The following is a 26,684-nucleotide window of genomic DNA, read 5'->3' as shown; positions in this document are numbered from 1 at the left end:
CTGTGTCTCTAAAATTTTCACTCTGCCTAGTGTGAGTGTGCCTGCACTTAGTGAGTGTGCCTGCTCTAATTTGTTTTAGTGTGTCTCTAAAATTTTCACTCTGCTTCACAGCTACGCATTGGCCTAACTGCAGTCTAGGGCTCTGACACCTCCTGGGACACTAAAACAACGGCATGGGGAAATATGTCTGACACATCTTCATTGGAACTCTTTAACAACTGACAGTGGTGAAACAGCTAACAAGACCACCATGTGACACAGTCTTTAAGTTTCCCATTCAGAAGAACAGGGATAGTTTACAATCCTTTGAAGTCAAGGTATTCAAGCTCTCCATATCTTAATTCAAGAGCATTGATAATTGAAGAGTGACTTCTTTCCTGAAGAAAATTACAGTTGATTCTTACTTAAATTTTCTTCCAATTTTCTAGAGGTTTCTTCTAAGCCAGTAGAAACATTAAAACACCTTTTCTTTCTAAATTTAAAATTTTTGTTGTATTTTTTGGAAAAGGCCAAAAAATTGCCAAAAGCACTACGTGGCCTTGAGAGTTACACAAAACAAGAATATTTTGAGTTTAAATGTAGCAGACACATCGCCTTTTTGATAAAGTGGGAATTGTCATCAAATGTCAAGCATGCACTCTGCTATGATCTTTGAAAGGAATATGTTATGGGCCTTTCACAGTTATGTAACTAGGAACAAGGAGACTAGTCCAAACCAGCTACCCATGGAGGTTGGGATTTATATCATCCATTTTGACTTGGTATTGCAAATCTTCACTAATTATAATAAATTTCATTTATACTCAGTGCAGAGGAAGGAGCACATCCAGATGCCTGTTTCTCTTCATTACCTCCTAAGTGAGACAAGGATGACTAGTTCAGAAGGATTTAACTTTTGGAGGAGTAAGTTAAGGCTTATAAATACCTCCCAGAGATAGTAAGCAACTGGCAGAGAAATAAGGTGGAATTCCACCTCCAGATTCTTCTATAATAATTCTATTGTACAGTATGTCCTACTTATCTTCTTTAAAATAGTTGTACGTCCTGATTGTCTCTTTTAAAAATCACACTCCTGAGATACAATCTCTAAATTCTGTAGCTATATCCTTCCACATAAACATAGGGACTGGCAAAAGAATTGTATACAGACAACATGAAAAACTTATTTAAGGAAAATTTTCTGCTGCATTTGGATTTGTTTGCTTGGAAAACAAAGGAACCTCTGAGTATAGCTAGTGAGCTAGAAAACAGGTATCAGAAAGCATAGTAAAGAAGAAACAGCACTGAGACTAAAGAGATGAACCAATCTATTTTCAGCCTTTTGATATGAGTATCTTTCAAATCCACTTATTACACTTATGTGGATCCAAATCCACATTTCAAATAATTTTCCTGTCCAGTATTCCACATCATCTGGAACATTGCTCTGTATTTACCTAATTTCTTTGCAAAGACGTAGCAAGCAGTGCACACTAAACGTTGTGACTACACAGAGTAATAGGGAAAGCTCACATATCTTCTGGAAAAGTGTTCTAAGACCCAAAACCTCTTTCCTATTGCATGGCCAAACCCACTGTAAATCCACTCCATGGATCACTGCCTGACAGACATCATTCTGTACTCATGGGCTCAGGGCAGACGCTTACCAGAAGGCAGTTGCATCCAAAGGGATTTGGGCAGTTCACTCCAGGCCCTGGAGTGGATTCCTATCTCCCTCTCCCACAACTATGTTTTTATCTTATATGTGTGTACTGCTGCACAAAGCTGTCTGTATTTTAAAACCAACGGTTGCGTGTACCAGACGCAACTAGTCAGCGTCATCTGTGGTCTGCAGCTGTGCCTGTCCCCAGAGAAGGAGAGAGGCTGTCACAGTTCTGCTCAGATGGCAAGAGCCTGAACCATGCTGAAGGGCTCACCAGCTTGACCAGCAACATTGCTTTTCCCATGGATGATTTAATGCATTAAATTTCAAGTTTGGGCCTTCAAAAATACTGTAGGCTAACGGAATGATAATGGTTGCGGTCTTTCAGCAGCTACTATTTCTGCAAGGAACTGACTGAGATTGGATGAAAGGAGAGAGGTAACAGAAGTAAAACATGGTCTAAGAAGGACAACATAGATATCACATATTACCTGGGGTTTTTTTGGAAGGAGCTTCCTTTATAATATTTACCTCTAAAACTCAGCACCTTTCAACACATTAACATACAAACGGTTGACTACTATGTTCCCAAGTAAATCAGATAAAATTTAAGCTTCCCTTTCACATGGAAAATAACTAATACTGAGCATGTCAAATCATTAAGCCAGTCTGAGCACAGATTTACTCTACACGGTCTGTAAGAAAACTTCAATTTGTACTCTTTCAAGCTTTCCATCCAGGTGCTAAAATGGTAAATGCTACCTAAATTCTCAAACCCCGTAGAGTTTACAATATTCAAAGTTTCTTTTTATATAAATACATATCAAATAAACACAAGAAACAGCTGCACCTATAACTCTTTTTAGATGTGTGAGAATAGGTGTGCTTACTCTGTTTGTCCAGCTCTCCTGTCTCTAGTACTTCATATCCATGTCTCAACTTGGATGTGATTGTAAACAAATGTATCAATAAAAAAGCCAACCAAAAAGCTTAGAAAATCTAAAAAGGTTAATTTCTGTAAGTGATACAAGATACTGTGGTATTTAAATTACAAAGGTGCTGTTAAAAAGAGTTGTTACTAAAGATTTTTTAATACTGCTGTGTCTTCAATAGAAAGACCACAATTCTTAACCCACTATTTACCAACAATGAAGTGATTGGGTACCAAACAAGTATATTGTCTCTTCACAATCATATTTCAAAAGCATTTCAATCTCCTTGTTTTCATTCCTCTGTGGGAAGCAGGAGAGTTGGGGACCAGCATGTTGCAGCTGTAATGCACCATGCCAAAGAGCATCAATTTTGTTCCTAAGCAACTCTGCACAGTGCAGTAGTCGCTGTCCATAGCTGATAAGGATGCTCAGGGAATTGTTAACTGGCTGCAAGTGAAAGAGTTTAAAGTTGAAGAAACTGAAAGTAAAGCCACTAAAATAGTAAGAAAACTCCTCTTTTGGGTTATAAAAGAAATGGGGATCTAAACAGTAACAACAATGAAAAGTTAAGGATCCCACTCACATTACATGTGCTGTCATACAAAAAACTCTTTTGGTTCATCTTACTGAAAGAAGTAATGAGCTAGGAAGCAACAGACATTTTCAAACTGTAAGCTATTACACAGTCTTAAATTACTTCCTTCACAACCTCACAGTCTGACTCTCAGCCATTTACAGGAATGCCTGGATGGCCAAGCTTGCAAGTGATAACTTGAAAGACTGTTCCCTGTGTATCAGCCAAAATACTTTGAGAATCTGCCAGTACAATTCATAAAAAAAATATGTCTCTGGATACACACTTGAAAAAAGTTGAGGTTTGGCCTCAAAATATTTTTTCCAAAATAATAATTGATCAAAGCACAGTAATGTATTACCAAAAAATTAGATAATTATAGGTACCGTTAGGGAGGTGATTTAAAACTGTGGTGAAATATACTTACTTTACTTTAATTTACCAAAGCACTCAGAGTAATTAAATAAATTCCTAGAAGTTTACACTGCCTGTTATACCATAAGAAGTTTTAGCTAAGGACACTGAGACTTCAGTGATCAAAGAGCTAAATTTATTTATACAGATACAGATTTTATAATATTTTTGTTTTAATATTTATATTATATTAGATAATATTTACAAAATATAAAAGTGTTCTTAATATTGGGAGTCCTGCTTCATGTTATTTTTTTGATATGAAGATTTAGTGCAAGTGATAGTAAGTACAAAGCTGAGCTAACACCATCTGGTTAAGAAGTAACTCAAATCACAATGCCTCGTCAAAGAGAAAGAACTGTGATACAAGATGCTTACCTCGAGAAATAATTGTTTTTACAAAGAATCAGGAAAAAGCAGGGAAATGTGCTTTAAATATGCTTCATTTAGGAACACAAATTAGGTAAAAATCCACTAGCAGAGCAATAGACTGTGCTTACAAAGCTCATATTACTGCACAAAAAGAAAATCCTAATGCAGGCAAAGTATTCTCAAATCTCCTACATAAGTCTATAAACAATATACATTAATAAATCAAATAGACACAAAATAAAATGTTTGCCAGCACACCAGAGAAGGAGATGAATTTGCAGTGTTCAAAATTGAGAATTATGGTTTACCTTTTCTTACCACACATCGGCATCTTAACAAATTTACTCTGTATAAGCTAAATATGAGACCTACTGAAACCAATAAATCCTCAGATTGGATGTTTCTTTCAAAAATGGAATCACCTACCTGACACGGTTTAATAATTTTGCACCCAGTTTCTAAAAACTTTTAAATTAATTTCACAATATCTGCATGTCATAGCTTCCATTTCTTACATATCTTTGCATGCTGAACTCTTGGTTTGAAAACCACAGAGAGAGAAAATTAGGATTAAAAAATATATATCTCAGATGCTTTACATTACTCTTTCAGTTACCCTTTTTTTTTTTCTTGAATTACTCATTTCTCTTTCCTAAGAACACCATATACACTACACTTTTTATCTTCTTTCTACACTATGTGAAAATAGGGCATATTGTATTTTAACAAGACCTGAACGCTAACAGGATCCATTTGAGTTTCATAGAACATTTGACTCTGACTCTTGGACATATCCAAAGTCTGCGTACAGTGTTCTGTACTGTTCCTGGTAGTTATTCCTGTGCACATAAGACTATGTCTTCTACAGTGACTAGATACCTAGTTTCACAGCTCACTTTCTTTCAGCTGTTCTGCTTTGTGTTTCTAAGCTCCTAAGACTCTTTTGAGAATTCAAGTTGAGTGCCTATCAGCATCTTCAGATACCTAAATGCCTTTAAAAAATCTTCTTTGCAATGTTTGGCTCCTATAAAGAAATAAACACAGGGGATCTTTGTGTCTGTAAGACTTGACTTCACCGTTAAGCCAACCAGATCAAAGAAACCAGTAACAACAGATGAAACTGAAATAACAGGGATGAAATGCAAAATACTTTTCCCAAATATGTTAAACATGATAAATTTTACTTTGTTCATATTAGAAACATTTTTGTAGCTTTTTTGGCAACCTCATATTTTCTGTAACTGTGCAGGATCAAATTGTAATTTACACAGTAAAGTACATTTACACTGTAGCTCAAAATGCTTTCACCTTCAGGATGGAAACTTGCAGATAAGTAGGGAACAATACTGCACAGTGGCATATAAGAAAGGAAACTGCTTTTCTAAATACACAAAAAATACAATTGCTAATATGAATAATATCTTTGTATCTTTAATATTTAGATAGATAGCAGTCTTTCATTGTTTTGTTAGCTTTTGTCAATGCACTTAATGCTAGAATCTGAACTGATGATAGTAGGAACTCTGTACTGATAACTGGGTACATTAAGATAGATCTTCTAATAATGCCTAAGCTTGTGTCTATGCTGCTGTGAGTAAAGGAGTATAATCTCATTTGAATTATAATAGAGTTGAAAGCTGTTGGATTTTATTTTTTTATGTATTGATAACATGATCTTCATATGTGTTCATGTTTAAATCTGAGCCTTCATACATTAGATACCTGAGTAAATATTTGTATCCAGTATTTCTCTACAGAACACTTATACCTGTTGCACATCAGGTGCTCTAGTAAAAAGCAGTATTTTTTATTTCATCTCAACTCACATGTATTTAACTCTATGCTGTAGAAATACTGCAAATTTCTTGCCTACTTTGGTGAAAATGGATTTTTTTTCATCAAAACAAACACCACACCACTTCTACTTAACAAGGGGCTTATAAATATTACCAGAGGCACAGGAAGATCAAAATCATACACTTCAGAAAAAAATATGTAAGAAATAGCAGTAGAAATTAGGCAACTAATTGTGATAGGGTTCGAAGCCCAAGCATGGTAATAATTATTGTTCCAGAAAAGGTAGCATAGGGCTATCATTTCAAAGCACTGTCTATAAATTTAAAAACCCTTCCTCCACTGCATAAACAAGTCAGAAAGAAAAAAAGAAAAAAAAGATGTTTTAAAGACTATGTCTTCCATGAAAACCTGTGCTCCTATCTATTGCCCGATAAGTGATAGGTACAGAAATATACAGAATCATTTCCATCACTGTCAGCTCTGTTGTCAGGTAACTGATGAAACATGTTAAGGCTGAATCTAAACTTTTTTTCTGCATTTCTAATTTATACTCCTTCTTTGGAACAATCTACCTACTTAACCCCTGCTGAACCAGATTACTGTCTCATTAGCTTACCGTGATGTAAATTATGAACTTCTGCCAATGGACTATAATAGCATAAAAATCAAGTAAAAGGAGTAGTTCATTAGACATTCTTTCAAATGACTGAAAAGTTAGTTGTCGCCCTGCAGTTGCAAGATGTTCTCAACTTATTTTGAATAATTATTTTATTTCTGCAGTATTTGTATGTTCCCATGTTCAGAAATATAGTTTCCATTTCCAGATTTTTTTTTTTGCACAGTAGCAAAATAATACAGTATTCTACTACAGTATTCATAGATTTATATGGTTTTTATATTGCAAATTTTTCTTCTTAGACAGAGGCACAATGATGTGAGTCACGTACCGATTGTCATCACTCAGTTTGAACTTCTTAGGCTTGATCACTTAAAGATTTTACTAAAATCACAGTATTCACTGATGATTAGTTGAATGATAGGCCCCAATTAATAGATCAAGCACCAGGCATAATTATTCTCTGAGATGATTTTTTCTGCTGTACTAAGCCTATTTCTTTGCTATATCCTGACCCACACCAATCTAATTATTTTTATTCTTATCTCACAGTAACAACAAGAAAACAAAATTACATCTGTTTCTACCAAAGGAGCAAACATATTAGATTCTGAGCAGAAAGATCTTTTTGTTAAGCATCACCTTCATATTCTTCATAACTGAACTAAGGAAATTCATGCTCAAGAAAAATGAGTGAAATTAGCTAACTTCTTTTCCTGTAAGAGATCTTCAGGATGTTTTTTAAGACAAAAGCTGGTCCCCAGTGGAACGAAATAAGAATACAATGACTCCGTTCTCTGTCAAGCCAACAACAGTCCAATGCAGTTTGAGTAATCTTTTTATTAGAGAACAAATAATTTTTTTTTTACTGCCATCAAAATGACCTTTAATATTACAGATTCCCCCTGGAGCCCTTTTTGAAAATCTAGCCATGTGCTTTGAAGGTAATCACACTACACTTTGCCCCTCATCTGTTATATAGTATTCTAACTATTCAGGCGAAATGTCTCTGCTGTGAAGAGAAAATAGATTGAGACATCAAACACATTTGTAGAATAGAAAATTCAGTAGGTTGTGTATAAGAAGACAAAAATAGAAAAATTCTATTTGAAACAGAGTTAAAAATATCAAACAAAAATAAATGAATGAGCCAACACAAAATACAGAAATAATATCCCAACTTTGCTAATCCTTTGTAATATTCACCATAAGAGTATATTTGAACTTTTAATGAAATTGCTCACAAAACAAAGATTTTGAATTTTGTGCTTTATTGTCAGATTTTATTGAACTATTTTTTTTAATATAAGTTCTGAAGAGACGGATGATTTCAAACTAGAATGCAGAGACCATAAGGAACTAAAGGCACTCACAATGGCACAATGGTGAGACAAGGAAAACAACATAATGTGTGGCATTTCAGAAAAAAGTGATGATGTGGAAATTTTGTGATTCTCATAAGGAAAAAATCTATCAAACAAAGGTCAGGACAAAAAGTATGTTCTGAGAAAAGTTCAGGTCAAATGAATGAAAATGATGATGAATGAAAGATTTGATCTAGTGGTGAAGGATGAATGAGGAATCTGGAACAAGGAGCAGAAGCAGAAGCAGAAAAAATGAGGCCAGAGGAGTCCTTATTAAGAATGTTAACCTTGTCGTGAAGATGCGAGGAAAGGTGCCAAGCCAGTAGACAAACCCCAAACAGGAAAACTACAGGAAGTGGTAGTTTGAAAAAAAAATGGAGAAAAGAAATAGATAGAACATATCTGTAGCGATGCAGAAAGAATTGAAAAGGAGTGAAGATGGGAAAGAACAGAATGTGCAGGGAAAGGGAAATTGCCCTGTTCCCCTGTTCACTGTTTGAGACTTTCTGTTGTCACATCTAGTCATCTGTTTTATTATAAGTCTTCAGGGAATTTGATACATCTTAGGTGGGATCCCTCATACACTATGGGCTATATTAAAAAATAAGGAAAACAACTAGTTGCTTTATCTTTGCTGGAAGACACATCTCTAGTTTATACAATCAAAGCAAATAAATGAGTTGTGTTTAGGCTTCCCTTCATAAAGTATTGTCCTCATCTACAGAGCATTGTGTGACTTGACAAAGCTACCCAATCTAAAGCCTGTAAATACAGAATTTTAATATAGCAGTGAGATTGCTTTAGAACTAGTCACAGAAGAGCACTATGTTCCTTATTTAAAATATAATATCTTTATAAAACACACACTACAGCTCTGACTGACTCGGGAACAAACATTACCCTTACACCACCAAAACCTTACCAGCTATTCCAGCTCATTTGCTGCCTACTGACAGGGCAGAAGGAAAGTTATTAGATTATCATGTAATAAGGTGACAGCAGAAGGTGCCATAACTGTCATTATGGGTGTAGATGTTCACAAGCCCCCATGGAAGTCTGCCAGTCCTAATTCAACAGACTTGAACTTTTTCTCTGCAAAGTTTTACACTATCTTGATTCTTCCCCTAACTTCTATGCTTCTCATTGTTATCTTGAATCTCCATAAAATGCTTTGTGACCTCTTTCAATTTTATTCTCTTTTTCCCTCTTGTTTGTACTTTACTTTTGCTTTTGCTACAATTAATCCTGATAAAACACTAGTTTGAAATTTAAAATCAGACAGCTCAGTTTCTGGCAGAGTGTATGCTGTTATTCTAGAGCCCTCTTTCTCTCTCTTCTCTCTCTCTGTCTTTATTTTTTCCTCACTTTCTCTCTTCCTTTCCTTCATTCTTCCCTTTCTTTCATTCCTTTTTCATTTATTTCATATAACATCTCTATGTACATGTATTACTTGAGCTGAGCAGTCAAGAGCAGTTAATAGCTGGGATATCCTTGGAGGCAAAAAAGTAGTAATATTTGAAGTCACTAGCACTCTGAAGAGGAAAATGCAATCTATGTTTTTTGAAGACATTTTAATTGCTCAGCAATCATGCAGAACTGAGAAATATGGCTCTGCTTCCAAGGTAATAACTCCCCAAATTGCAAAGTTCACTTACTCAATACCCTTACTATTTAGCAAATTATGAGAAAAACACCATGACTCAAAAACTCAACTTCATGTTAATCTATTATTTACTATTAGCCTTCATGTATTTTTGTAAGATTTTACATAACCTCTGTGCTACTGTCATTTAAAGCATAAAGACTTCATGAAGTTTTCTTCCTAAAAGAGAAAAGTTGTTCCTATCAAGTCCATTTATATACCCCTGATTCAGCTAAAACTAAAGTTAAAAAAAAGTTCTGTATTAGTGGAGGCAATAAGTTCTAGCACAGAGCAAAGGTAGCAGTATTAATTACAGTCAGTTTTCACTGACCCTTGATGCTTTTCCTTGTAATTTCCCTCTCCTTTTGTGTAATTATTCCATCAACTAAAAAGCCTTCAGAGCTTTTATTATGCTAATTTTATTTAAATGATTCATATATATTTATCATTTATACATAAACTTTACATGGTTATTATGATGTTAATTAAGGGACATCATCTAGCTAATGCACTGATTAAAGATTTCATAGCAATTGGTGATGTCTCTCATATCTGAACTTCTGAGGGTGAGACTTTGGATCTCTGTACAATCTACTTACAACTTTCTCCATGCAAAATACCTTGAAAAAGGATTTAAGCATGACTGGATTCTTTTTAAAACTTTTTAAAACCCTTAGAACCAAAATATTGTGTGGTTGGGTACTTGAAAATAGGTTCTTAGGCTCTATTCAAAGAGATTTTAAATCATGTTCAAATCTCATCAGTATTTCTGAAGATTTTACTTAGAGTAATACTGCAAAACCTGGAACAACAGAATAATACTCATGTGTGGGTCAAAAAACCAAACAAATCATATTAATGCCAAATAGATACCCTACTTGTGTGATGATCAGTTGCAAATTGGGCACAAAGAAAAGATTATGTTCAGTACCATGGACAAGTACTTTACACATTGTCCATAAGAGTGGAAACAACCTACTCTGAAAAAGCCTTTCATTACAAAAAAACACACACCAGCTTCTGTTCTTTTATAATAAGATTATACATTCTAAATATCAGTAAATTTTTCGGATCTACTTTCTTGAAATGATCACAGTTCTAATTAAAAATATATGGCAAAAAGTATCAGCATCAGAAAATACAAGACTGTGGAACTAGTTAGTGTGTGTAACTTCCTATTTGCCACTATCAGAAGAAAATGAAAGCCAAAAAAAACCTCAGGAACCTAAAAAGCAGATTAAAATCCCCAAAGCTCTTGTCACTCCTTTTTAGCATAACTTGCCCTTACAAGAAGTATGAAATATTTACAATGCACTATATTTATCTTCATTTGTTATATCACGCTGAAGATAAAAGCCTTGCATAAAAAATGGTGGCGTAAGACAGTCCCTTTATCTTTTTCAATATTTTGTATGTGCATTTCCCAACTAAATTACAATTGCACATAATAAATCAACTTTTTCCTAATAGTTTAATAATGCACTTTCATTTTGTTAAATTTAAGAGTTATACATGTTTCATAAATCTCAACTGTCCCAACAAAATGTGGTAAAATGCTAACAAAATGATGGCCTTTGCCTGCATGAAAGTGAAAAGTTTGTCATTTATCATCTGCAATTATTAAATAACTAGACAGTTTCAAAGGAAGCAAAAAATTTCAGTTTCATAGATGATACTATACAGCTCAAAATTAAGAACAGGGAAAAAATTGTCATCTCAAATTAATCAACTTTCTAAGTGCCTGTTATAATTACAGACAAATGCATTTTATAACTTGGTGCACAGGATCAGCTGATACAATCGGACTCTGGTATGAGACTTCATAAAATAACACTATCTCTCCTCTTCCCATTAAACTGCATTGGATTCTAATGTCAAAAATGACCCTTTTTAACCCCTAACTCTCTGAAAGAATTTATACTGCCATTAGAATTATGTTTAAAGACACATGCTTGATCTGTCATATGCCTTACACTTCTTCGGATCATTTTCCAGAGTCTGTCACCAGTCAGTGTAGCATACTTGTCACTTAAAAGTTGCAGGTCCAGGAAAATCAAAGGAAATCTGTTCAGTGCTTTACATACAATGAGGCATGGGAAGATAAATTATAATTCTCATGAAAACAAATCACTTTGTAATACTGAACTCAATATCCAAGTCTACATCAACACATCACTTCAAACAAAATGGCAGATCCACATACTGATCAACTTAAATGCTTGCACTTGGGTTCTCCTTATGATTATTATTACTTTAGCAACACTGTATCAAGTCCCACCAGCAAATACATTAATACATCAAAATACACTGATAACTCACAGCTATTCATGAAGTATTCCAATTACACTGTCCAACACCAAAGAGTTTCAAGATTATTTTTTTTTTGCTTTGTTTTGTTGTTTGCTTTTTCAGTTTTTCTGCAGTTTTGAGGATTCGGTTATTTTAATTTCAGCAATGCTGTTAACTCCTTTACATGTGTAAAACACTTGGAAACAAGTGACAAGTTGTATTCACAAAGTTCTGCAATAAAAACTTACCCTCGCATTTTTTTCTATCAACATCTTTTTAAATTGAGTATTTTCCGTTTGTGCCAATACACTTGTTGAAATGTTGGCTGTAACCAAACAGCAGCTGCACTTACCCCAGTGTTGTCATGGTGACAATGGTGTACCAGAAGGCTGCAGGAATGCTGGTGAACTTGCTGGCTGATGAACCTTTCTCTGCATAGTACATGACTGTGGCAAAGATGATGATGGCCATAGTGAGCGAGAAGAGGAGGAAGCCTAACTCCGAGGCACAACTTTTCAGGGTATACCCCAGGATGCGCAGACCCTGTGAGTGGCGGGAAAACTTAAAGATCCTGAAGACACGAAAGACTCTTAATGTCACAAAAGCCCCACTGACATCCTCGTTATCTGTCATAACCAGGCCAATGTAATATGGCATGATGGCCACCACATCAATGATACTCATGACACTGCGCACAAATTTATAGCGACTAGGGGCTGCCAGCAGACGTAGGAGATATTCAACGGTGAAGATCATGACACAGGCAGTATCCAGACAGAAGAAAGCCACTGCATATCGCTCTCCACAGGGCAGCTCTTTGATGCGACCCGGGCTTACCCCACAGGGCACTGTCTCCACCACATTGGCAATAACAGAGACGGCAATGAAAAAACCAGTGACATAGTAGAAGACCAGAGCCAGTGTACTAGTGTGGGGGTTTTCAAAGGCCCGCCACATCCTCTGACGAGCTGTCATTGAGGGTAGGGAGCTCTCAGCTACATGATCCTGATCGGCATCATCCTGCAGGCGCTCAGCATTCTCACGTCGGCGATCCTTGTACTCCTCATAACAGCAGTCACCAATGATCTCAGGGATGATACCAAAGAAGGCCAGCTCCTCATCATAAGCTGAGATGCACTCCTGGCGGGGATAATGAAGCTTTCCGGTACGGTAGAAGTTGAGAATGTGGCGGAAAATGTCAGGGTCCCGATCAAAAAAGTACTGCTGTGTCTCAGGGTGGTAGAAGAAGTCCCGCTCTGAACTGCCCAACAGAGTGTCAGGGTAGCGCTCCAAGGTGTCCAGCCACGTTTGGAACTGGATGCCACTCACATTCAGCACAATCAGAGAATCCTGGCTTCGCTTTCTCTCCTGCCGTGGAGCAGCTGGCATGGGACCACTGGCCACTGGCATCCATCCTATGGCCGCTGCCCTGGCAAAGGGTAACCAAGCTGCTACTCCTGCTGCCATGGTTCCAAACACCTATTACAGCTAAGGGAGTCAATCTAGAGACAGTTCTGGTCCAGCCACTAAAATAGAGAGGGAAAAGAAAAATACCAATGCTCACACATTTTTGAGGCAAGTGAATTTCTGAACACTGTTGTGATTTTCAGTGTTCACCAAAAACCTGTTTGCTTCCTTTTCGTTTCCTCCCATATTTCACCCCAGAATATGCTTTCCAGGCGCTGGGCAGACAATTAGAGCAATAAATGAGGGCACTTGGAAATCCATGTATTCAAGACAGGTACTCTAACGGCTAGATCCTCTGGATACAAGGTCTCCATGTGAGGCCCCTGGATGGAAGCAAGGGTCCTCAAAGCACTAGACCCTGGAGCTGGCTAGTAGCTCTGGTGCAGCTGTGCAGCCACCTGAAAGGAGATTTTCTTCCACGCGCGATGCAGCCGATCCCTCCGCCCCTCCTCCGCTCGCTCCCCGCCCGCCGCCGGAGCCGGGCCGCGGCAGCCAGCGGAGCCCTTCCCGGGTGGGCTGCAACGAGGCGCCGCCGCCGCTCGCCGTGGTGGGGCGGAGGGGATGGGCCGGGAGGGCCGCCCCCCTTCCCGGCGGCAGCCTTGGAGCAGCGACAGGACGAATTCTCTCCCTGACCTTTATCGCCGCCCCGGGGACTCCTCCAGACCCCGGCTAGGGGCCGGGGGAGCCGGCGGGGCAGGGGGAGGAGCTCCGGGCGGCAGCATTAAACTTTAAGGCAAGTTTTCTGTGCAGGAAATGCTTTGAAGGGCACAGGGATGCCGGGGATGGGGCGCCGACAGCGGGGAGCGCCCCACAGAGTGGGAGCGGGCGGAGTGGGGCTCCTCCCCGGACGGGGCATTGGGGCCGGGCAGAGCCCCGGCGGTCGTGGCGGGGGTAGGAGCGGGAGCTTTGGAGGCGACCGCAGAAGGTGGAGTGCACGGGGCATCCCCGGGAGCGCCCGAGCGGGCGGCGAAAGGCGAAGCCGGGGGAGGTTGGCCGTGGAGTGGGAGCGGGGCAGGGGCTCCCTGGCGGCGGGGGAGGCCGGGGAGGGCGGGGGGCCGCGGAGGCGGGCGCGGGGCAGAGGCGCGCGGTGCCGTAGCGGTCGGCGGTGGATCATGCCCCCCTTCGTCCCCCCACCTCCTTCCTCTCGCCCATTCCCCTCGGGTCAGCTCTAGCATCCCTCCGGACGTGCCCAGCCTGCGGCACCTACCTGTGAAAGTCTGGCGAGAGCGCTCAGTTGCATAGAGACTTTTGGAAATACAGGCTCTGCTGCTAGATCTCCGCGCCCCGCCGGGAACGGCGAGGAAGTAGTTGCTCCTGAGAAAGCTTGATCGCATCCAAAGGGACATCGATAATAAGGCTTTCCCCCACCCCCACCCCCCTCCGCCACAGCCGAGCGCCAAGCAACAAGTTCAAGGGGTGGGTGGGGGGAAAAAACAACGTAATCGCGCCTGGCAGCTCGGCGGAGCACGTCCTTGCGGGGCGCGGATCCTGCGGCGCGGGGCCGCTGTCAGGCGCGGCTGCGGCTGCGGCCGCTGCCCCTGCCCTGCCGCGGGGCTGCCGCGGGCTGCGGGCGGCGGCGGCGAGGCCCTGGCGCGGCCGGGGGCGGGGAAGGGGCTTCCCGCTGCCTCCCCCGCGGCGGGCGGGCCATGCCACCCCGCCGCCGCCCGCGGGCGAGGGGCGCAGGGGCGGGCGGCACCGGGTGCCGGAGCGGGGCGCGGGGGAGCTCGGGCGGGCAGGGCATCGCTCCGCGGGCGGAACAAAGGGGCTGCGGGCGGCTACGCCGGCGGCGGCAGGGCAGGCGGGGAGTGCGGCTGAGCCTACGTGTGCGTGTGTATGTGTTTGTGTGCGTGCCTGTGTGTCGGTGTGTGTGCGTGTGTGTCGGTGCGTGTCGGTGTGTGTGCGTGTGTGTCGGTGTGTGTCTCTGCAGGGCCGGGATCGCGCGGTCCAACCCCTCCGCCGGCAGCGGCGTAAAGACCCTTTGGAGTTCGCGGTGTTTTGGGTAGGGATCGGGGCGGCGGCGATGGCTTAAGGTGAGGTACCGAGGGGATTTCTGGGGAGCGCTAGCTGCTTTCAAGGGAAGGGGAACGGTTCACTAAAAGAAGGGGGAGATGAGATGCCTGGGAGCGAAGCGTGGCGATGCTCCTCACAACCCGCCCCGAGCCACTCCGGAGTTCTGGCTGCAATATCCAAATGGCTCTTACCAGCTTTGGGAACGGCGAGAGCTGGGACGGGCGTGGGAGCCTTTTCCTCCTCCTCTCCGCTCCGCTCCCGTGCCAAACCGCCCCCCTTTTCCCGACGCTAGATGGCGCGTGGATGACGGGAAGTGAGCTCCCGCCGGGGAGCCGCTGCGGGGCCGGGCGGGCGCGCCCCCCGCGCCCCCCGCGCCCCTCGCCCCGAATCCCTTCGCCGGACTCCCCGCTCTGCCGCCTCCAGCTGCTGCTGAGTTCGCGGAACCGCTGGATCTCCGCGGTAGACGGGCACGTAATTTCCCGAGTTTCGCGTGGCGCTCTGTTAGTACCGATAAGTAGAGGGAACGGTGTGTATTTTTCAAGATTTTTAAATCGCCTTTTCTTCACAGACTTGCAACAAGATACCAGAAAGTATTCCTTCTGATTTGCGTGTGTTTCCGTTTGGTAGTAAGAGGTTTCCGAAAGAAGCACGGATTAAATAGGTTCCTTTGTACGTGAAGATCTTATAACCAAACCTTCCACTCTGATAACCTACTTCAGGTATATGCCAAAGAATCACAAACAAAAATAAACCAAATACACACTGAAGCTTGACAGTTAACTCTCTTCTATATTTTAATAATATGCTCTGCTTCAGTATATATTTGCTTCTGACTAAGGTCCCATGAAAAAGATAAACATTTGCAGTACTGTAGTCTCTAAGCTGCTCCTACAAGAAATGCTTGAAGGTACGGAGAGAAGAGATTTTAGTAGTGTTTGAGTGCAATTCCTAACCTGGTAAAATTTGTGATGATGATTGCGTATATCAAGTCACTTGAAATAAAATATCACATAAAATAAAGGATAATTTCTTTATGTTTCCCGAAGTTGTTTGTTTGTTGGTTTGTTGGGGTTTTTTTTCTATTTCAACAGTTCAGTACATGATATCCTATAAAGCCATTAAATTGAAATCAGTGGGTCAACTACAGATATTGAGCTTTCAGTGATGTATTTTTTTCCCATATGAAAGATTAGGGAGTTTTATTTGATGCTACAGAAAGGCAGTCCTGTAGCAATTAATACAGCGCAATTTATGATCCTGTCAGCTCACCACTGAGACAACAATATGGGACTTCCTTTCCTGAAAATCAAGAGGTTTCTTTTTCAACTATAGATTCTTTTTGTAATTAATAACTGTTCTTACATTTTTAATATGCCTAGCTTTACAGAAAACAATTACTGCTTTCAGTTGCTTTTTTCTTTTGCAGTTTTTCCAGAATAGAAGTCTTGCAACACAGGGTTTTCCGTGTATAGGGGGGAAGCATCTCTATGGACACCATTGACTGCTTGGAAAAATGGTCACCTCACCTTAAATTTTTGTGGACAGCCTGTGTGTCAGAGAGGCATCTCTCAGAAGCAGAATCTTGGAAAGAAAACAGTATACTCTATTAACTTCTTAATTAATATACTACTGAAAAGTGATAAACAGGAGCTCAAACTTTCACAGCTGGTGCCTTGAAATTATCTGGCTGCAGCATTCCTTATTTTGTATGTTTCTGGAAGACTAAGTTCTGGTATGTAAAGTGTACCTAAGTATTCAGTTCTTCCTAAGTCAAAATCCTGCCTGTGAAATCGGAATTGGCTACAAAGAGATTGGTGTGATGTGACAGGGAGGATTATGACTTCAAGTAGGAATTAAATAGCAAGGACTCAAATTAGACAAAAATCCTATTTTCAAGCAAAGAAAATAAATCCTAGTAATTGTAGGAAAAGAAGAAAGTGGTTCTAAGGGGAATGCACAATGGACTCTAATATGAGCTATTTCTAATTCTTTCCAAAGTCATGAGGTACAAAGAACTCTCTATGGATTAAAGAAGATAACAGTGATGATGCATAAGTTTACATTAATGCATTTCATTTTTTCTTAATTATTTTTAGAAATATTTAGAATATTTGAAACCACAAATTTTCCTTATAGACTGAATGCAGATGTACATTCCCTCTTCTTAATTCCTTTAGTATAAAGTCAGTGGTCTTTCCTTTTGAGAAAAGAACACTACAGATATTTAAACCACTTTGTAAGCCTTAACCTCAAGATTCAGCCATACATCTAACTTTTTTCTTTGCTGCTTCTTTAGACTAGAAGATAATTTCACAGTTCCTTCATTCTTATATTAATTTTTTTGTACACTCAGTACCAAGTGCATAAAATCATATGGAGATAACTGGTTTTTGAATATATGCTATTTTTCACCTTGTGGATTAGTAAGAACACCTTCCATAAAAAAACCTCATATATTTATCTACTATTTGGTCAAACAATGGAAAGGATTTTTAAAATTTATTTACAGAACCAAGATTATCTCTTCAAAATATAAACATTTCTTTCAAAACCCATTCTGGTTACCACTGGCAGGATATTCTACTGATCTGCCTCTTCTCATATATTGCTTGCTTGAAGGTCTGAATGCTTCTCAGTCTGAGCAGAAGAGGTTTGGGTTTTTGGTGTTTTGTTTTGAAAGGGTTTTTTTTTAAAATGAAGGGAACATTCCTGAGACCTTCTAAGTAGCAAAAGTCTGTAAGGATTTCTAGAGTGCTGCTAACAACCTCACTGAAGAACTGGGTCATGAGATTAAGAATGTGTCTCACAGAGGAAGATGGTTGATTCTACCTTGCAAATAATAAAAAAAAAAATAATGCTTTGGTCAAACTTGCAATCAGCCCAAATATATAGTCATAGTCTTCACTTTCCTCGCCTCCATAGATTTGTCTTGTCTAAATCTAGCTGCTTTTTGTGCTATGGCCAGACAGAAAAAGTGGGAAGCTTTTGATAATTTTCCCAAGACATAAAGCCGTCTTTCTGGGGGTTTGCTAAAATAGGCTCAGGTTTGGCATCCTTTCTATATAGAGAAATGGATTGCTCTGGACATTAAAAAATGACCTCTCACTAGTCAGGGATTAAGACATACTGTGGGGGGAAGTGCACAGTATGCACCATTTCTTTTAAATTCTGAAGTCAACCTGAGAGTTAGTATAGCCATCATTAACCTAGAAAAAGACCCTTATTTCTGTGGAAAAGTTTTTTTATGTTTTTGTTACAGATTTAGAGGATGAAATATGAAGGTAGAACTGTCAGCATTGTGGTTTCTTTTTTTCTTAAGGTGACATTAAGTTAGTACTTGGAATCATCTCAAGAAAACCTTACATTCTTCCAAAGAAACAACTGATTTGATCTCAAATATTGGTACTTTATCTGCTCTAAACCAACAAATACTGATGTAGTAATTATATTTGTTATTCTTGATATACAGGATACTATATAAAAGATTAATTATCCTAAACTATGTATTAGTCATATTAGGCTCTCGGAATTCCTTTTCAAATTAGTAATATGTTCTCCATCAATGAAATGGTAAATAAAAACTTTTAAATTTTACTTTATATAAATACATATTTCTCATTTTGAATTCATGTTTTGTCATAGGTATCCATTGGCTATAACAGGTATTCTGGGATGACTCTGGTCCTTAAATTAGGAGTCTTAGATACTTTACATTAGGCAGAATGTTCCTGAGACTGAGAGCCTAAGCCAGTCTGCTAAGTCAAAGGGAAACTACTCTGGACTTCAAGTGTCTTTAAGATCACATCCTTACAAAAATAAACGAACAGTGAATTAATGCAGGAAACTAATAACTACTAGACTTCAGACTCCTGGTTGTGCTGAAGCACTCTGGGAAGTCTTCTTTGACAAGGATGCCTCTTGCCAGACTTATTCAATGTCACTGTAGCCACATTCCTAGTCACATGCAGAATCTCCAGTGTCATCAAATACTCCCATTTCACTCCACAAACAAAAGAAAAACATCTTATTTTTGACTTAACTCTTTTATTTTCTTTTCTCTATAAAATACTCGCTGCATGGCAATCTTTCAATCTGCATCCAAACATTACCAATTTAGGTACTCCTTTTTCTTTGTATTCCAGGAAATGTAGAGCTTGGATGCCAGCCACCTTCCTCTGCTCCTGCAAAAGCATCACAACGATCAATGCCTCCTTGCCTAATTAGTCCCATCTCTCTTATATTGCGAATTCTTTCTAAACTGTTTTGTTACTGAATTGCCTCTGCTCTGGAGGGTGGAGAGTGCCCAAAGAGGGGTAATACAGCTCTGACTGAGAGCAACTGAAATTGTATCCTACCCATATTTAATAACTGGTTTCTGTTCCAGCAAAACTTACACCATTTCAAGTTTCAGCAGCTTTATAGGAATCCTACATGAAAGAGATGAATATGTGCAAAAAATATAGTTAACAGAAACAATGTGTCATTCACTGGCACAGATGAATATAGAGCATTTTTCAGAAGTTAGTACATAGAATAAAGTTATTATCTTGCATTAAAAATCACTTCCTTAGTCCAGCCAGCTCTTGGCGAAGAACAAAGCCTGAGGTCAGGCAGACTGGCATGAAGCTGGTAACTCTTCAAAACTGAGAATATCTGGAGAGTTGCCTGTAGGGGCACTTTTTATGGCAGTAATTGCTAATAGCCCCTGTACCAGAGTTCAGAACAGGAAATAGAAACCTTCTTTCATGTTAATGATTGCTTTCTAATTGCATAAACAGCAATGAAAAAGCAGTAATTTATAGCAAGCTACTTTTCCAACTTAGGGAGGAAGTAATTTTTTTTGTGGTGTTCCTGGTGGCATTGCTGTAGTGAGTGTTGAGTCCAAGTTTCCAACAGAGAGAAAGGATGAAATAAAATATCTTGTAGTCTGTCTACAAAATTGAAACTTTACGCATGATTTTTTTTTCCTTAAATTAATTTTCAAATAAAAAAATCAGAAAAGCTGGCATTTTTTTCATCACAGTTTTATTCTCCTGGAGCATAAATTGGGGTAGAAGAGTAGACAGTTTACAAGTTCTGGGAAACATGTTAGTTAGGCTTGATGTTATGTTATTAGTGGATGTCATTTGGACATAGCAGGCATAAAATCAAGACATTACAATTCAAAACTGTCCTAAATTTAGTGTCATTATGCTCTACATACTCCAAAAGATACATGTCATAGGGAGACATTAGATTTATTAATTATGTAGCTTGATCGCAAAGTTAAAAAATATATTTTATTTCTTGTTTAACAATACTTCATCTCGAGGACAGATTTCAGAACAGGTTATTCAGTTATAAGTTATGCTGCTAAGACACTCTGCCAGCTTGCACAAAATTATTGCTGTCCCAATTAAAAGAAGTATGTTTCAATGAAATCATACTTGTTTCATAAGGAGGCTGTGGCTTTGTTTACCAACTAAAAACATCATCTCGCTGTAGTAGTTTCATTGTTCATAAATAGCAAAAAAATCTAAATTGGATTATAACCTTTTTGAAGCAAGATCATAAGGAATCAAATGATCACAATGTCAGATCTTTAGTTTCCTCCCAATTATGTACATAGCATTGCTCAGTCACTCAAAAGGACTGCTATATGATACAACATAAAATAACCTCAAGACTATAGCAATTACAGTCTAGATATTTGACATACACTATGTGAATTTTAAAGAAAGATCTGTTCAATCTAATTCACATTAAAGCAACAGAAAGCAGAACGGTGAAACATCAGGCAGTAGGGACATTTCTAGAAATACAACTCTGTTAGAAGAAACAACTTAAAACCACTTGTTTAGCTAAAGGTCCTAAAATCAATGAGAGTTCTACAAGGGTCAAAGTCCATTTGCAGCTTCTGCTCTGCTCTCATTAGCCTCTGCAAACTGTTCATATAATTCACAATGAGCTTTGTCATCTAATTTTAGCTGTTATGCTGAATGAAAATGTTGTCTAGATGGGACATCAATCTTTCCAAACCCCATACCATACTCTTCTAATTCATCCTCTGGTTATAGCAATTAGGGCAGAAGATAATGTAACATGGAAAGCTTCAAAAAAAAATAGTAGTACTGTGTGCAGCATAACCATTGATTTCTGATTTCCTGCCTGTCTCACGTCTAAGGAAGGGTGATCTCATTAGCTGTTTTCACAACGAATAATAATAGGGTGTCTTTTCTCTATCCACTTGCCAGTTTTCATGAAATTATAAAACCTGCTTATCTTAAGTCTCTCTACCCCTCTAAAATAACATTTGAGATTTACTGTGAGTTTGACAGACAGAGTGAAGGGAGAAATCACTTTATTTTGAAATTTACTCAATTACCTAGAAAACCAGGCTACAGATTGCCATCTATCCTTATTTTAATATGTTAATTCTGATAATTTCTAGCCAGCTTACTCAAGAAAAGAGAGATCTGGACACGTTCTCTTCCATTCTCTTTATTGTGGACTTCCACATTTCTCTGCCTTTAGGTGAAACTCTGGTTACATTGGACAGTTACAAGGAATAGGACAAAGTTTGCTTTTGCCTTGTTGCCATAACCCTGAATTACATCAAAGAATTATAATTGAGAAGTGAGAATCCCTCTTCAGTTTTTCCAGAGATGCTAATGTAAATAATTGCTACTACTAGCCAGCAGTGTGTGTAGATCAGCAGCTGTTCTTGAACATCAGCTCTTTAGAGGCATAGCCCCTGCTTAGACCCTAGTCCATGTCAGCTTAAGCACTTTATAGCTTGTGGGGATCTCGGGAAAACATTTTGTAATAGATTTATGTGCATGTATGGGTATGTGCAAGTCTAATGCAGTGGAGGTTTAACAGAACATTATCATAAAAAACAAGCACAGTATAGGTTATTTATTATCACAGTGATTTGTTGATTTGTGATGAAAAAATGCTTATTTCAAAGGTAGAATTAATGTTTAATGTAATTTCTATCACTGAAGAAATCTTTCTGCTATTAAAGAAACACCTTTTCTATCATAAAGATTCTCCTGATCTCTTTTCTTTGACTAACAGGACCAAAGTGCAGTAAAGAATTCATGTTCTTTTTTTTTCAAGTTATAATGTCACATCTTAAGTGCTCCCTCCTTTCTTCTGAATTCATAATCTCCAATTGTGTTTCATTGCATATGGAAAGCTCAAATACAATATCTGGTTAAATACCTTCAACCTTTTAGGAAATTACAAAATCCAGTGTTATGTAGAATAATAGATATTTTGCCATTTGGTTTGTTGAAATGTAAATATCATGACTCTACATAAAATAGAAATGACAGATGGAGAAAGCTGTACATGCATACACTCTTATAGAAAAGTAGGAAATGTACGTTTATGTCATTTCAAGCTTGGTCTAAAAATGTTTTTATAGAGAAGTACATTTTTCGTGGTAAAACTGTAAAGGTAGATAAATTACTGCTATTGCTTTCTGATTTTCTCTGTTTTGTATTGGATATGTAGTTGACAAGCAGGTAGCTTTTCAAATAAAAGATTTTATGGTTGGTAGTAGAGTAGTAGAGCTGCAAATAATTGCTTTTGTTTCTTTTTCAGTTCACTACCTGAACAGAAAAAATAAAAAAACACCAAAGCACTGTTGTATGTGACCCCAGAGCTAAAATTCACTGATTGCACCACTGAAACAGAAGAATGAAAACAAATTAACATGTTAATAAAATTTTAGTAAAAACTTTTCATTTGGAAATTTTACATTATTTTTTAAATTTCCCCCAATTTTGGCATTAAACAAAGCAAAAAGTAATTTCAAAACAATAAAAAAGAAATGTTAACCCCCTGAGATTTTCAGATTTTTCCTTTCAGACAAAACTGTTAAAAGTTATTTCAACCCAAAGGCTGGGGTTTTTTTTCAGAGAAGAAAAAGGTCATAAAACACAGATGTCCTATTTGCTGTAGATTTTTCAGAACTTACTAATTAATTTAGGCTGTGATACAGGTTTCTCTGCTAAAGTAAAAATTTAAAATTTCATCCTCCATTTGGTTTGAGTCTGTAGAAACAGCTAATACAAAATTTGCTGTCCCTGTAAGTACCACGAGCTTCAGCAAGGCTTGGTGTGGGCACAGGGATATTCAGTGCAGAAATCCTACTGAAGGACAAAGGCCCAGCTTTAAAATTTGTGATTCCTCTTGCAGTCTATAAACAAGAACTTTTCCATAGTGAGAATTGTCTCAGGAAAGGAACTTGCAGAGTATGGTAGCCACTTAGAAAATCCATCATTATCTAAAGCAAAATGTGCATGCTTCCCTTGCAGCTTTGTGCTATGCTGTTTGCTTAAGTCTATAATTGTGAAAGTGAATTTTTTTTTAGGCTTTAATACCCCCAATAATTACATGATTAATGTTACATTCATGAATAGGTATTTTTACCCTGAAGAGCCTTCCGAAACATCTGCATTAGTTTCAGAATGGTTATGTGAAAACTTATTTTTTTCTTGGACACTCCTTACTTCTATTTTTGTACTGGCTGAGTGTTTCATGTATTACAGTGCAACTAATACATGTAATAAGCTAATAAGTGTTCTTTTTATGTTTCTGTCACTCTTACTTCTTGACATAAAATCTTTCTCCTCCTCTGTAAGTAAGATTAATTTGTAATCTTATATGCTTACTTACATCTCCCACAGTGTTCAAAGTAGGCTAAATATGTAGAGTCTCGAATACAATTTAGGCCTAAATTATAAAAATTAAACACTCTTGTCTACATGCTACTTCCTCCCATTTATCATATGCCTTTATCTAACAGAAAAGATTGAAAGATCCCCTTATTTATTGTTCAGGAAAACATAAACAAAACAAACAAACCCAAAACCCAGTAGGTTTACTAATGTCAGCTGTAAAGAGCAGCTTTTATTGCTAGCTTCAATAAGAAATCCTAATAATATTTAGTACTGTGTATTGCGCATGAACTACTGATTTATTGTCCAATGAATCTTTAGATATTTGATGTGTACAAATATTAATGATTTTATGAGGTAAGGAAGCAAAAGGTAATTCTTGGGATGACATATGAATATTTGATGACATTGCAAGGTTATAATGAAGACTGTTAGCAACATGAAGTGTTACTCAGTGTTAGTAAAGAATCAGCCCCAGGGAGCAACGTGAAGAAAGATGCAGAGGCTCTCTAAAGGCACTTTGCAAGGTGGCATGCATCTCATCTAAATTTTACCACCTTAAGAATTTATTTCAGGATAGTATTCTTATTTTCTGTATTGTTGATAGAGAAAGGCAAGTAATTGCTTCTCATCTTTACTTGTATCAGTATATTCTTCTTTACTCTCAATATTTATTATACTACTGCATTAAGAGAAAAATAGGTAAACAGATTCCAGGAGATTTTTATGAGATATCTGTAAAACCCCTTTGCATTGAAGGTTATTCTGAGAGAGCAAGAAGACAGCCTTAAAAAGCTCCTTACTCAGTAAAACATGCAAAAGGTCATGTACTGAAAAGTGAATTATGGCCTCAAGTTGAAGTAATCTACTGATGGGCTGCAAAGCTGTTTATATCATATGTCCTAAGTCACCATCCTTTCCATGTCATGTAATTGCTGTTAGATAGTCATACGCTATTGCATGAAGCTTCTGTGCATTTAACACAGTGTAGAAAAGGAAAACTACAACTGTCTTTGATAGGATTAAATTATACAACTAATCCTTTTCGTTCCAGATGTCAATACATAAAAGTCATATCAGAGACTCAAATACAGAACCTCATACATAATTTTAATCCCTCATCCTGTGCTGCAGGTTACAGATCTGGAAATTATAGCATGTAAAATCTTCTAAAACTGGATTCCTTTCTCATAGCTTTAAAATCCAGTACTGATAATATTAAACATTTTAATGAGTTATTTTGGAATTCCCTGTGTGAGAGCTAAATGAATTGCAAATTGTTTATACAAAATGACGAAGGGAGTTTGGCATTTTATGGCAGGTGAAAAGCATATCAGACATACTTACTTTCCATCTGTAGCTGCATACCTAGACAGTGCCAAACTGAAAACTAGGCAGCGTGCAACAGCTGAGAAGACAAAGTGTGATGTGCATTTAATTTCACTGAGGGAACCGGCACACACCACAGAACACATCAAAACCTATTGCAAAAAACTATTTTATGTGAATGAATGTATCTATACATATGTATGTACACACACACATACATATATATGAACTCTATATACATATATATTGCTTGGTTGGATATATTGAATTTCTTTATTATAGAGACAATCTTGTGTGACTGTAACAGCTGTACAATTTAGGTATATGCTACTGTGCATGTTTTGCAGGTGCCAAATGACAAAAATCTATCTACATTCTATAAAATCTATATGAAGTCTGATAATTTTGTAGTACAAAGAAGTCTCTGATTATGTGGAAATTACCAAAAAAAGGAGTGCATTGAAATCTGTGTATCTATTTTCTTTTTAAACCACCAGTCTCTCAAAAAGAAGTAATAAAAAGACTGCTTTTGTAGAACTTGAAATGCTTTACGCTTTGCTGCTGCAAATTTAGTCAGCAAAAGCAGCTCAACTCATCTAAAACTCATTTCTGAGTTGTGCTGACGTGAATGAAACCATCAATGATACTGGTGCAAAAACAATGACATAAAGAAAAAAAAAGATTTTTTATTTTAAGCTTCATTGAAAATAAAAGACAAACCAGAACATTTGTCAAATAGAACAGTTGGTGATTACTAGAATTTAAAATGTCATCACCATTTAAAATAATCATACTTTAAGAGTTAGTGGATCAATGGTAGGCTAAATATATTGCAACAAGAGATTAAAAAAATATTCTAATTTATTACAGCAAGAGATAAAAGTTATTTTAAAGATGACATAGTGCAGTTACCCCCAGACTTTTGGCCAAAATTGGTAAAATGTGGCTGTGATTTATTTGATACTCATCTCTCAGATCCTATGGCTATCCAGTGATTTGCTGCGTTCAGAATAGAATAACAACTGTAAAGCAGCTAAGGGGCTTTCTGGAAGTCCCTGATGTATCCACCTGGCAGATGCTTGCAGTCGATCATAGCAAAATAGTCCTTTGCCCTACTTTTCAGTGGGGCAAAAGACACATTTCTCTGTGTTTTCAAAGTCGACACAATTGCTAATTTCTCTGGTGAAGGCTGCTGCTGCTGGTGACATGAAGAGACCTTCACCAGCTGAAGGACCTGAAAAGGAAGAAAGAGCAGAAGGCACTCCAGTCACTCCAGTTTTCAAGAGTAATACTTATCTTGATTTGAACAGTAGTTTTGTCTTCACTGCAGCCATTCCATAACTATGTCTCCAAAAGGATTTCCAAACTTATAGTTCCGGGTAGTTTATATAGGTCTTTTACAGAAATTCTATTATTGCTTCAGTTGGTGTAGATTTTTATACATAGTGTACCTATAAATATATATTTTTTCTTGATATGTATCTATGATTTGAATACACATATACATTTGCATACATGGAAGAGTTTCAGAAAATTCAGGTTCCTTTTCCAGGAAGACTTTCAACCC

At 38.2% G+C, this 26,684-nt stretch overlaps 1 protein-coding gene across 2 annotated transcripts in view; it reads right to left on the bottom strand.

The window, feature by feature from the left end:
• KCND2 (potassium voltage-gated channel subfamily D member 2) overlaps positions 1-15,404 on the bottom strand; it is a 275,675-nt gene extending 260,271 nt beyond the window's left edge. Inside the window, exons 1-2 of one of the 2 annotated variants that reach the window (XM_064656089.1) lie at positions 15,311-15,404; positions 11,995-13,168 (exon numbers count right to left, since the gene is read on the bottom strand). In XM_064656089.1, coding sequence (XP_064512159.1) covers positions 11,995-13,109 — 1,115 coding nt within the window. In that variant the 5' untranslated portion in view covers positions 13,110-13,168; positions 15,311-15,404. Of the gene's footprint in view, positions 1-11,994; positions 13,169-14,316; positions 14,650-15,310 lie in introns of those variants that run through there. The other variant, XM_064656088.1, reaches the window with a different exon arrangement.
• Positions 15,405-26,684: the final 11,280 nt, after the last annotated feature.

Source organism: Pseudopipra pipra, chromosome 5, assembly GCF_036250125.1.
Source record: "Pseudopipra pipra isolate bDixPip1 chromosome 5, bDixPip1.hap1, whole genome shotgun sequence".
In the NCBI taxonomy this organism is placed as follows: Eukaryota; Metazoa; Chordata; class Aves; order Passeriformes; family Pipridae; genus Pseudopipra; species Pseudopipra pipra.
Note: the sequence above shows the minus strand (reverse complement) of the source record. Positions and strands in the feature narration are given on the sequence as shown.